General features: G+C 38.2%; 1 protein-coding gene across 2 annotated transcripts in view; it reads right to left on the bottom strand.

The window, feature by feature from the left end:
* The window catches only part of NBEA (neurobeachin), a 740071-nt gene that overhangs the window by 251031 nt on the left and 476126 nt on the right, over positions 1-12914 (bottom strand). For both annotated transcript variants that reach the window (XM_066236595.1, XM_066236597.1), the window contains exon 39: positions 9643-9786. In XM_066236595.1, the coding sequence (XP_066092692.1) occupies positions 9643-9786 (144 nt within the window). The remainder of the gene's footprint in view (positions 1-9642; positions 9787-12914) is intronic.

Below are 12914 nucleotides of genomic sequence, written 5' to 3'. Positions count from 1 at the left end.
GCTATCCTCAGCACCTGGGGCCGACACTTGAACCAATTGAGCCACTGGCTATGGGAGGAGAAGAGAGAAAGAACAGGTGGAGGGAGGGGGAGATAAGCAGATGGTTACCTCTCTTGTGTGCCCTGACCAGGGATTGAACCCAGGATGTCCATATGCTGGGCCAATGCTCTATCCATTGAGCAAACCAGCCAGGACCCCATATGTGTCTTTTGCTCCACACACCCACTGTTATGTCTTATGTATGGTATATATTGTCTATATTTGTTTTGCTTGGATAATCACTTCTAACCTGAGTCAAGTTAGGATCTTACATCAGAGAATAAGGACCCCACAGGTCCTTCCAGCTGTTATTTTTACTATATGCAATTTTTTTCTATTTCAATCTATTCTTTTCTCTTTTATTTCATTTAAAAATAATGCTGGTACTAACCCATTTAATTGATTTGTTGGGTTGCAACTTGGAATGAACCCCCCCCCCCCAAAAAAAAAAAACACCAAACAAACCACTGATGGCCCTGGGGCCAGTTTGGTCAGTGGTAGAGCGTCAGCCCAGGGTGTGGATGTCCTGGGTTTGATCGCTGGTCAGGGCACACAGGAGAAGTGACCATCTGCTTCCCTTCCCGTCCCTCTCCCCCCTTCACTCTCTCTTCTCTTCCCAAACCAGTGGCTCAGTTGGTTTAAGTGTCAGCGTTAGATGGGGGTTGCTGGGTGGATCTGGGTCTGGGCGCATGTGGGAGTCTATCTCTCTATCTTCCCTCCTCTCACTTAAAAACAAAAAAAAACAAAAACCCACTGATGTAGTAGAATGAACAAGTTCTTCTTATGTGATCATGAACAAAAAACCCTAATGTTTGAACCTCAGTTTTCATATCTTAAAAGGAAGTATATAGTCCCTGCTTCATGGAGTTGTAAAATTATCAGCCTATAGTATTGTTTTCTCTGCACAAATGTAAATTAAGTCTCCCAGGTTCATATGCCAAGCTCACTTCCCTCTCTATTACTTACCCAACTCATTTCCCCCCAGAAAAATGGTTGCAGAATGGAGACTCATTCTCACAGCCCAATCTTTGAGTCATCATTTACTTTTAAGAAAGTATCAGTGATACCTGATTCTTAGCATCCCTGTTTTGTATACCAATTTAACTGGTATGGCACTGCAACTATACTTAGCTCTTTTACCTGTCAGTGACTTAAAGGAAAAATTTAACAACGCTTTTGAATTGAAAAAAACAAAACAAAACAACACGGTAATTAGTCATCTTCTGATCAATAAAATGTGTAAATATATATATATATATTTTTCCTGAAGCTGGAAACAGAGAGAGACAGTCAGACCAACTCCTGCATGCGCCCGACCGGGATCCACCCGGCATGCCCACCAGGGGGCGATGCTCTGCCCACCAGGGGCCGATGCTCTGCCCCTCCGGGGCGTCGCTCTGTTGCAACTAGAGCCACTCTAGCACCTGAGGCAGAGACCAAGGAGCCATTCCCAGTGCCCAGGCCATCTTTGCTCCAATGGAGCCTCGGCTGCAGGAGGGGAAGAGAGAGACAGAGAGGAAGGAGAGGGGGAGGGATGGAGAAGCAGATGGGTGCTTCTCCTGTGTGCCCTGGCCAGGAATCGAACCCGGGACCTCTGCACACCAGGCCGACGCTCTACCACTGAGCCAACCGGCCAGGGCCTGTGTAAATATTTTATCTGGAAAAATATATTAACAATATATAGACAGCAAATTCAGCCTGACTTTTCCATATTTTTTTGCTGATAGAAAGTTCTAGACTTCCACTTATTGGACTGATGACTTAAACTGATGGAGCCCACTCTGCTGTGATCATTCCTTTGAAAGTGATCGCCATGGAAACACTTGTCAGAGCATGGACTGTTTTATTTAAGTTGCTCTTTGTGAGGACTACTATTCTGGCTCCACGGTACCAAGCCACAGGGATGAAATGATTAAATAAATAAAATATTTTTGGTACACAGGAAGACTTCTTTGTCCTTCGGTCTAGCACTTCTCTAAATGTAGTATAAAATCTGTTTTCCCTCAATGTCTGAATTAGTGCCAAAGGTGTGGCAGTCCGTGATGATGATACTCATCTTTCTTCCAACTTGCTCACACCCACAGTTCGGGAGTAAGAAAACAGTTTGCTATCTCAAATTTGTTTCTCTCCAAGTGTGACAAACAAGATGACCCATGTATTTTCAATAAGTGATTAGTATCTGCTTTTATGACTTTTAAAGAGCATCGTCCATGAAAGTTTAGTCCCCTCCATGTAATGTGGAAGAGATATAGTCTATTGATAAATTAGTTGACTTGTTTATTGCCCCGATTTTTCATGTTGGTAGTAAGTGTAATAATAAATCTGTAGAGGAATAGCTTAATGGGAAACTTTCTATACGGAGGAAAAAGGTAAGATATGAAAATAACTTTCAACTAGAACAGTGTATTAGAAAGCACAGACCTGGTCTTTGTAGTCTGTGAAACACAGCATAACAAAGGATGGCTTATTCTTTTTTATTTCTTTTTGGGACAGAGATAGAGAGAGATAGAGAGACAGATAGGGACAGACAGGCCGGAAGGGAGAGAGATGAGAAGCATCAATTCTTTGTTGCCACTCCTTAGTTGTTCATTGATTGCTTTCTGATATGTTCCTTGAGCGCGGGGGTAGGGGGGGCTAGAGCACAGCAAGTGACCCCTTGCTCAAGCCAGTGATTATAGGATCATGTTTATGATCCCACGCTCAAGCCAGCAACTCTGCGCTCAAGCTGGTGAGCCCTCTTTCAAGCCAGATGAGCCTGCCCTCAAGCCGGTGATTTCAGGGTTTTGAACCTGGGTCTTCTGCATCCCAGTCCGACACTCTATCCACTGCGCCACTGCCTAGTCAGCCAGGATGGCTTATTCTTAAGATTAAAAAAAAAAGATGTAAGAATGTTATATATAATTTGAATCATTGTTCATGTCTAATAAACGGACTGAATGATGTCCTTTTATTATATTTTAAATTAACATAGTTTGGTCAGCAGGGATGCTGTTACAGCTAAGATTACCTTAAAAGTGCTTTTTATAGATTATAGAATCCATGGTTGAAAGAGACATACGTGTTTGGAAATAAGAAAAAATGGATACAGTAAAATATTTGCAGACTCTAAAATGGCCTTGTAGATATTATACAGATAACGGTGACAGGCTAAGAAGGCTAGATAGTCAAGATGAAGCTTTTATTTATTTTTACAACTCTTGGACGGAATTAAAAAATTAAGTTAGAAATTTAAATATTTTAGCTTTTTAAGAAATGGACCTGTGTTTAATGCTGTTTCTCAGAGCTTTGTGGATTCTGTGTTTGAAGCTGAACGTGAATCCTTTGGGTATACTATTTATGACTGGCAGGGCCACTTCCTAATTCAAAGAGAGAAAAAAGACTTATAAAGACTCATAGGCTTTTCAACATCAAATAGCTTTTATTAAACAACATTTTGATGAGTTAAGTGTGAGTGAGTCAGGGACATATGGATTAAATTTCCCTTGAAATACACATGGGTTTAAAAATTAAGGGGAAAATCCTGAGCAAAATGCATTTTAGAGAATCTAGAATGCTTAAAAAACATTTTCCCCCTGAAATACAAATACCAGGTTGAGTCAATTCTAGTTAGACTCTATCATTAAAACTAAATTAATTTGGAGGAATCTTTTAAAAAATACTAGTTTTATTAGGGAAGGCATGCTCACCAACCATATTAGATTGTATTGCGTGAAGTAGTTAGGCTTAAGCAGACAGGATTCGAGAGTTTATCTACAATGCTGAAATACTAAACTTGTTTCGTCTTCTGTAGTACTTATTATCTTATTCCATTAAATGATTATAATAAAATATTCCTGTACTTTAGGCTCATATATTTTTTAAAACAAATTACTCTGAAAAACTCTTAGCTTTTAGGATTCTGTGGTTTCTGTAACTTTATGATATTTTTCTAGAATCTTGAATTCTTCCTCCTTCCTGTATTCTCTATATTTTACTTTTCCCTCCCTTTTGAGCTCAGCTTTTGGTAATGTTCAACTTATATATACAAATTTTGTCTCTGAAATCTGGACATTCAAAGTTAGAACTTTGAAGGTCTAAATTATCTATTGGGCCATCTTAAGTGTCTATTTTCATTTATTAGGGTAGTATATCCTGTGCTGGGACTTTCTGGTTATATGAGTCACTGAGAGATGGTGGTAGCTGAGCTAATTCTCTTAATGACTTTTTTCCATCAGTCTCTAAATTTCAGAGCTCTATATACTCACTAAATAATCAATACATGTTAATGAGTAAGTGAATTTGTGAATGAAGTTAAATAGAGAGTTAGACACATAGGAATGGTCAATTGTAAAAATATTCCAAGCAGGCTCTGGCTGGTTAGTTCAGTTGGTTAGAGCAGTGGTCCCTAACCCCCCGGCCATTTGGTACCAGTCCGTGGACCATTTGGTACCGGTCCGCAGAAAAAGAATAAATAACTTACATTATTTCCGTTTTATTTATATTTAAGTCTGAATGATGTTTTATTTTTAAAAAATGACCAGATTCCCTCTGTTACATCCATCTAAGACTCACTTTTGATGCTTGTCTTGGTCACTTGATACATTTATCCGTCCCACCCTAAAGGCCAGTCCGTGAAAATATTTTGACATTAAACTGGTCCGTGGCCCAAAAAAGGTTGGGGACCACTGGGTTAGAGCATTGTCACGACATGCTAAGATTGTGGGATCAATTCCCAGTTAGGGTACATACAAAAATCAACCAATGAACGCATAAATCAGTGGAACAACAATTTGATGTTTCTCTCTCTCTCAAATCAATAAAAATTAAAAAAAAATTCTAAGCCACTTAAGTCAATGGACATGAAAGGTAAGTCATGCTGGGAAGATGACTCACTTAGGAGAACCTCTCCTTGATTACACTCTGTTTCTAAGCAAACCTCATTATTTATATATTTTTTCACATTCTTAAATTTACATAATGCATTTTTCTGAGTGTCAGATTCCTGATTTGGGTGAGATAAAGATTATAAATCTACCTCTTTTAAAACCCCATATAAAAAAAATCCAACTCATATTCCATCACTTCTTCCCCATGTTGCTAGTTCCTTATACTAATAACTAATTTCGAAATATTTAAAATCCATTGGTGACAGGATTATAGACTATCTCTTCCATGTGATAAATTATTTTGTGATTAAAAGTCACAGTAATATCTTGATTTTAAGAGACAGTTAAAAGGATACCGTTTACAGAAGATGGGATGAAATACAGATTAGCTTAACTATAGTTGTTCTTAACCTGAAAAAAATCAAGTGATGAGTAGAGTATTTATCTAAAATGCTTCTACTAGTATAAGCAGATGACCTGACAATTGAAGCTCAAAATAAGTTTTGATTTGTCTTTTGTTTCTGGTATAAATTACCTTATTTCCTCATGTATAAGATGCACATTTTCCCGAAAAATTTGAGGTCTAAAAACTGGGAGCATCTTATACAGTGGTTGTAGATTTTTTTACTTGCATTGCCCATGCTTGTTTTTGCGCTCATTGTTGAAGACAGTGATTCGTCATAAGACACAAGAATGGACAAGCTAATAGATGAGAGTTTTGACAGTGTGAGGAATTGTATGAATTTTATCATGAATAAAACTTGAGTTCAATAACTTTACGTAATACTTTTTTTTTCCAAATTTCAGGCCCCAAAATTAAGGTGCATCTTATACATGGCGGCATCTTATACATGGAGAATTATGGTAATTAAATAATTCTCTTAGCTCTCCAGTTTACTTTACCTACATGAACTTAGTCAGTGGAAACTTTTAAGAGCAAGTAATTGTGTTAGAAGATTTCTTCATGGTTCAGAGTTATATAGAATATGGTTACCTTTAAGAAATTTTCAGTCTAAATGGAGAGAGAAAACATATAGAAAATCATCTACAAAGTTTTAAAGTGTTTTAAGAATGGTATAATTAAAATTTTGTGGCATAGTAATAATAAAGAAGGTAATAACCAGTATTTTGAAGAATGTGGAGAAATTGGACCCTCACACACTGTGGACAGGAATATAAAATGATGGAGCCACTTTGGAAAACAGTCAAGAGGTTAATCAAAGGGTAAACATGAAGTTATTATTTGACCTATTGATTTGATGCCTAAGTTTATACTTGAGAAATGAAAATATATGGTTACATACAATGTTGTACATGAATTCATGGCAGCATTAATCACAACAGCCAAAAGGTGAAGACAATCCGAATGTCCATCAACTAATGAATGAATAAACAAAATGTGGTCTATCCCTATCATAGAATGTTCTTCACTATAAAAAGGACATAAATACTACAACAGGGATAAAACTTGGAAACACTATGGTAAGTAAAAGAAGCCAGTCACAAAAGACTACACATTATAATTCCATTTACAAGAAATGTACCAATTAGGCAAATCTATGGAGACACAAAGTACTTTAGTGGTCCCACAGGGCTTGTGGATAGGGACTGGGGAAATTGAGGGAAGCAGCCAAATAGTAGAGGTCTCTTTTGGGGGTTCTAAAATCTTCTGAAATTATTGTAATAGTTGCAAAACTCTGTGAATATATTAAAAATCATTAAATTGCGCGTTTTATTTATTTATTTATTTATTTATTTATTTATTTATTTTGTAAGTTAAAGGAGAGGTAATAGAGAGACAGACTCCTGCATGCAACCGGACCGGGATCCACCCAGAAAACCCGTCTGGGGCCGATGCTCAGACCAACTGAGCTATCCTTGGGGCCGGTGCTTGAACCAATCGAGCCACTGGCTGCGAGAGGATAAGAGAGATAGAAGGGAAAAAGGGAGGAGAAGAGAAAAATATAGTTGCTTCTCCCGTGTGCTCTGACTGGGGATCAAAGCCGGGATGTCTGCACACGGGGCTGATTTTTTTATACTGATTAGCATACTTTTTTTTCTTGAGTTTAACTTGACTATTAGGGAATATTGCATGGTGACAAATGATAATGCATCATCTCCTCATCTGTGTGCCTGTCAGCAAAACAGGGTTGAGTAAAACAGGAAAATGAATTTTGCTAATCAGCAGGCTTAGATTTACTGTTATTATAAAAATGATGGATTCACTCATAAAATGTCTAAAATCTAAGAATAGTTACTTTCATATATTTGAAGGTATATTTCTTGCATTAATAATATACAAGCCATATCACTAAGTTGTCATAAAAAGATAATCCTGTAATTTCCATCTCACAGATGGAAAATTGGCGTGTTAGTTTACATATACTTCCACGTACCAAGTATCGGATTATACTGATTATACTGATTTTGTACATATAGTTTATGATCTCCGAAGTCCATTTGAATGTGGACTTACATTTCCTGTGATAGCGAAGTCTTTCTTAAGACTGTTTAGCACTATCATGCTATTAGAATAAGTTACAAATAAGAAAGCCAATGTTTAACAAATTTTAATTTCTGAGACACAGAAAATAATTATCTACACAAGAATTTTTTAGAGCAACACAGAATGTTATATATTTATGTGCTCTGAAACTTCATTGGCAGATGATTTTTTAAACCTAAGAATACTGGTTTGTAATTAACATAAAAAATTAATTTGTATGTGCATTGTCACTATCCTGTCAGGCTAGATTAATAAACAGGCTTCAGCATTTACAGGATGAATACATACGTACCTATGTATTCTATCTATCTCTGTGACCCTATTTGTCCCTTTCATCCCCTACTTTTGAACTACTATACATTCAAAGCTCAGGATCACATGTGTAGACTGCTGTTTTAATATAGGTAGGAAATTGATATTTTAGGACCATTTGTAAGATTTTTTTAGACACAAGGATTCTAAAAAAGAGTATGAGTTAGGACCAGCTGGCTATGAATGGGATTAGATTTGTGCCAAGATAAATCTATTTGAAATTTACAGAAGTTAGAGGAGTCTGACATAGTAAACTTGCCAAGATTCGATTTTTAAATAATGTATTATTTCAAGCATACTTCCATTGCTTTTTAGATATTTTAACTTAGTTATTTTGAAAAGCTTGTTTATAAGCATAAATTAATGTTAATTAGTTACCATTAGAGGAAAGAAATATAAAGGAGTTATTAGCCTTTATTAGATTTTGCCTCAAGTATTACTGGGCAGATTTTACTACAAGAAACATCAAGGTACTAGCCAACTAATTAATTACTTTTAGTGGGAACTAAAGACCAGAGAGTCTAAACTAAATTGTATAATTATTGAGCGTATCTGTTAGCTTAGCATATGTGAATTAAGAAAGACAGCATATTATCTATAAAGCCTAGGGATCATGTTTGTGAGTTTTCTTTAGATCTTCAGGATCAAGAATAAGACCGGGAAAAGAGGAGGCAAATCTGTGGCACAAGGAAGTATCTTCATTTGCTGAAATTTCCAGATGGCCTCAGCTACAAATCTCTGAATTACTGAAACAAAATACAAAACTACAAAACCAAAACTTGAACATTTACCTAGGAATTCGAGGCAAACTTTATTCATAGACTTAAAATTAGTTTTCAATAGAAAAAATAGTTTTCAAGACACAGAAATGTTAATAACATAGGTATATATAGAAACTGGTATCAGAATAACCTTATTAAATATTTTCTAGAGGATGGAGTAATCTGTGCCATCTCCAATTTACATGTTACCAATAACATGATCTCCTTAGCAATAGGAGAAATCTCTAACTGGTAGAAATATTGTGATAGGCTTCCGTTAAGAATGCTAGATAATTTCCAGTTCATTTCTAAAAACAGGAGTGCTATTTTGTAAACAGAATGATGGATACAAATCTATTCCTTTATAATGAATATGTTACCTCAATGTTGTACAGGCTGAGAAATAGAAGTGAGGGGAGACTTGGCCACTTTTTGAGACGCTAAAGCAGTTTTTAACCTTAGACCTAGGGTGATTCTAGACGTCAGTGACCCCTTGAAATTGTGCACAAGATTGCATGTGTACTTTCATGAAACAATCTGCTCTCATGAGATTTTCAAACCACTATGAGGCATCCAGATCCCATCTGGTCATTGCAGACACTCCTGTGACCCTACCTTAGAACAGCGCCAAGACAAAATGGGAAAAAAGGGCATCTGGGTGAAAGGATGCCTGCTGGTGGCGGGGATTAGCAGTGTGGGGACAGAAAAAACAAGAATGGGAGGGACTTCCAAAATGTGACAGCAGGGAGGAAACAGCAATGACCACCAGGCTAAAGTGGCTAATAAGAGCTGTTAGCATGTTAGAGTCATAGTGAGAGTCATGTTTAAATCAATGAGTCTATCATTCTCTCCCCTCCTCATCATTTAGGCAATTAGATGGGAACCATTTGTGCTATGTTTTATTTCTCTTATATTAAAAACGTTGCTCTTCAATACACTGAAAGTAGATGCTAGTTATTGATTGTCAGTAAAATATGTTATGTGTCTGATATGTTTTTTCTTCTCTTTAACATTAAAATGAGATAAAGTACATTTTTAACGTGCAACATAATTGAGTGTTGTTCCAACCACTGCCACACACTTACCAGGAAATCAATTTTAAATTCAGTAAAAATTTATTACTTATAAAAAAATGGAAGAAAAACATTTAAAAACATACCTGCAAGATTGTCGATTTCTTTCTCCTGCAGCAGACTGACTGCGTCATCATCTCCTTCCAGCATAAGTTCCGTCTCCGCGTTCTGATTCACGATTGCTTGACTTCTGAATGTTTTCTTCGACTTCACCACATCTTCTTCAGTGCCTAGCCACAACGGAAATACAAAAATTCAGGTTATTGTCGCTATTTTGCTTTCAGTGAGTATGAGAAATAATTTATCACTTATTTCATAACCATATGCTGCTTTACACATGACTCTACAACCATAGAACATTATTACCTTCTTTATCTTGTTTGGGCTTCTAAATAACTGTGAGAGAGACTGAGGGTGTAATCAGCTACTCTTGTTTCAAAGATGAGGAAACAGGCTGACAAAGCCACAGGCTGCTCAGAGACATAGGATTTGGCTGGGGACAGAGAAACAACTCTATAATCCATGTTGTGGGGCTCTAAGATAAAAAATCTGCACCTTAGGCCCTGGCCGGTTGGCTCAGCAGTAGAGCATTGGCCCAGCGTGTGGAAGTCCTAGGTTCGATTCCCGGTCAGGGCACACAGGAGAGGCACCCATCTGCTGCTCCACCCTTCTCCCTTTCCTTTCTCTCTATCTCTTTCTTCCCCTTCTGCAGCCAAGGCTCCATTGGAGCAAAGTTGGCTGAGCGCTGTGGACGGCTCCATGGCCTCTGTCTCAGGTGCTAGAATGGCTCCCGCCTCAATACAGCAACGCCCCAGATGGGCAGAGTGTCGCCCCCTGGTGGGCATGCCCAATGGATTCCAGTCAGGCGCATGCGGAGGAGTCTGACTGCCTCCCCGCTTCTAACTTTGGAAAAATATACATACAAAAAATCTGCACCTCACCAAAAACTTGGTTTTCTGATCCATAACATTATAAAAGTCTACACAATTATATCTTTGTGTGAATTAGATAATCAACTAATCACCTGGCCGGTTGGCTCAGCGGTAGAGCGTCGGCCTAGCGTGTGGAGGACCCGGGTTCGATTCCCGGCCAGGGCACACAGGAGAGGCGCCCATTTGCCTCTCCACCCCTCCGCCGCGCTTTCCTCTCTGTCTCTCTCTTCCCCTCCCGCAGCCAAGGCTCCATTGGAGCAAGGATGGCCCGGGCGCTGGGGATGGCTCTGTGGCCTCTGCCTCAGGCGCTGGAGTGGCTCTGGTCGCAACATGGCGACGCCCAGGATGGGCAGAGCATCGATCGCCCCCTGGTGGGCAGAGCTTCGCCCCTGGTGGGCGTGCCGGGTGGATCCCGGTCGGGAGCATGCGGGAGTCTGTCTGACTGTCTCTCCCTGTTTCCAGCTTCAGAAAAATGAAAAAAAAAAAAAAAAAAAAAGATAGATAATCAACTAATCAGACTGTTTTTAAAAATAAATAGGTATGAGAAAATAAGAAAGCATTCACATATGACGGGAGAAATGGTCATTGGTAAGATACAGAATGGTGGATTTAGAAAGGATGCAGAGAAAGAATGCACTTCCCAATAGCTATTTCTTTAGCAATTAATAAAATAAAAGTTTTCTGAAGTGAGATCCTGATTTTAAAACATAAAATAGTTCAAAAGGTCAAAATCCAAACACAAAAAAATTAGTCAGAAATATTAAAATGCTAAGTTTCTCTAGACTTAATAGTTCAATCCATATGAAGGTTAGGAATTAAAATGCATTTGAATCTCATGAATTTGACTGCTTAACAAATATTTCAATATTTACAAATATCTGATTTGGCAGGTGACATTGAGCATAAAATTACTTGAACTTCAAGTAAATAATCTACATCTAAATTTGTATATGTGTGTGTGTGTCTATACATAGCTGTGTATATACACTATACACACACACACACACACACACACACACACATAGATATGTCTATGAAACACCTCTATTTCATATCACTTGAAGTTGGAATTCAGCCTTGAAGAAAATGTTGTAATGTACTATGTTCTAGCAGTGGTGTTAGGATAGAGGCTTCAAGGAACAGCAGTAACTCAGAAAACACTCCCATCTTATTCAATATGGTGGATAGATTCCTCAAAATGAGAGCTTAATCAATCACTCCTCTATGGTGTTTTGTTATCATAGTTCTAGCGGATATTTTGATATTGTGTACACATGCAATTACTCCCCAAGTCTTGTCATATTTTTGGCTAAAGCTCTCTCCATTTAACAATTAATAGTACTTTTGGCCAATTTTCCTCGGCCCAGTAGAGGAATTCCAACAAGAGTTCATCACTATTGGTTGGTATCTGCCCAACCATTTTCCTGGCAGTGCATCTAGCTGCCGTAAAGCTCTCACTGTAAATCAGTAAGCCTTCTTTTCTGCAGCTTGCACATGTCTCTTCATCAGAAACTCAGAGTCAGTTCTGTTTGCTGAAACATTACCAAACTGAGTCCAAGGTAGCCCACAGAACAGTGAAGCACACATGCTGAGGAACACAGTCACGCCACAAGACTATCTAGACTAGAGTGTCACTGGCTGAGAGTGCAGCCTGTCATTCTAGTTCTTATTGGATAGGAGTATTTAGAAAGGATGGTTTATTTTATTTTTTTATTTTATAAATTTTTATTAATGTTAATGGGGTGACATCAATAAATCAGGGTACATATATTCAAAGAAAACATGTCCAGATTATCTTGTCATTCACTTATGTTGCATACCCATCACCCAAAGTCAGATTGTCCTCCGTCACCCACTATCTAGTTTTCTTTGTGCCCCTCCCCCTCCCCCTCTCCTTTTTCCCTCCCGCATCCCCCCTCCCCACCCCCGGTAACCACCACACTCTTGTCCATGTCTCTTAGTCTCGTTTTTATGTCCCACCAATGTATGGAATCATGTAGTTCTTGTTTTTTTCTGATTTACTAATTTCACTCCGTATAATGTTATCAAGATCCCACCATTTTGTTGTAAATGATCCGATGTCATCATTTCTTATGGCTGAGTAGTATTCTATAGTGTATATGTGCCACATCTTCTTTATCCAGTCATCTACTGAAGGGCTTTTTGGTTGTTTCCATGTTTTGGCCATTGTGAACAATGCTGCAATGAACATGGGGCTACATGTGTCTTTACATATCAATGTTTCTGAGTTTTGGGGGTATATACCCAGTAGAGGGATTGCTGGGTCATAACGTAGTTCTATTTTCAGTTTTTTGAGGAACCACCATACTTTCTTCCATAATGGTTGCACTACTTTACAGTCCCACCAACAGTGAATGAGGGTTCCTTTTTCTCCACAGCCTCTCCAGTATTTGCTATTACCTGTC

The sequence above is a fragment of the Saccopteryx bilineata genome, chromosome 6, assembly GCF_036850765.1.
Source record: "Saccopteryx bilineata isolate mSacBil1 chromosome 6, mSacBil1_pri_phased_curated, whole genome shotgun sequence".
NCBI classification, from domain to species: domain Eukaryota; kingdom Metazoa; phylum Chordata; class Mammalia; order Chiroptera; family Emballonuridae; genus Saccopteryx; species Saccopteryx bilineata.
The sequence above is the reverse complement of the archived record's forward strand: the minus strand, read 5'-3'. Positions and strand labels throughout refer to the sequence as shown.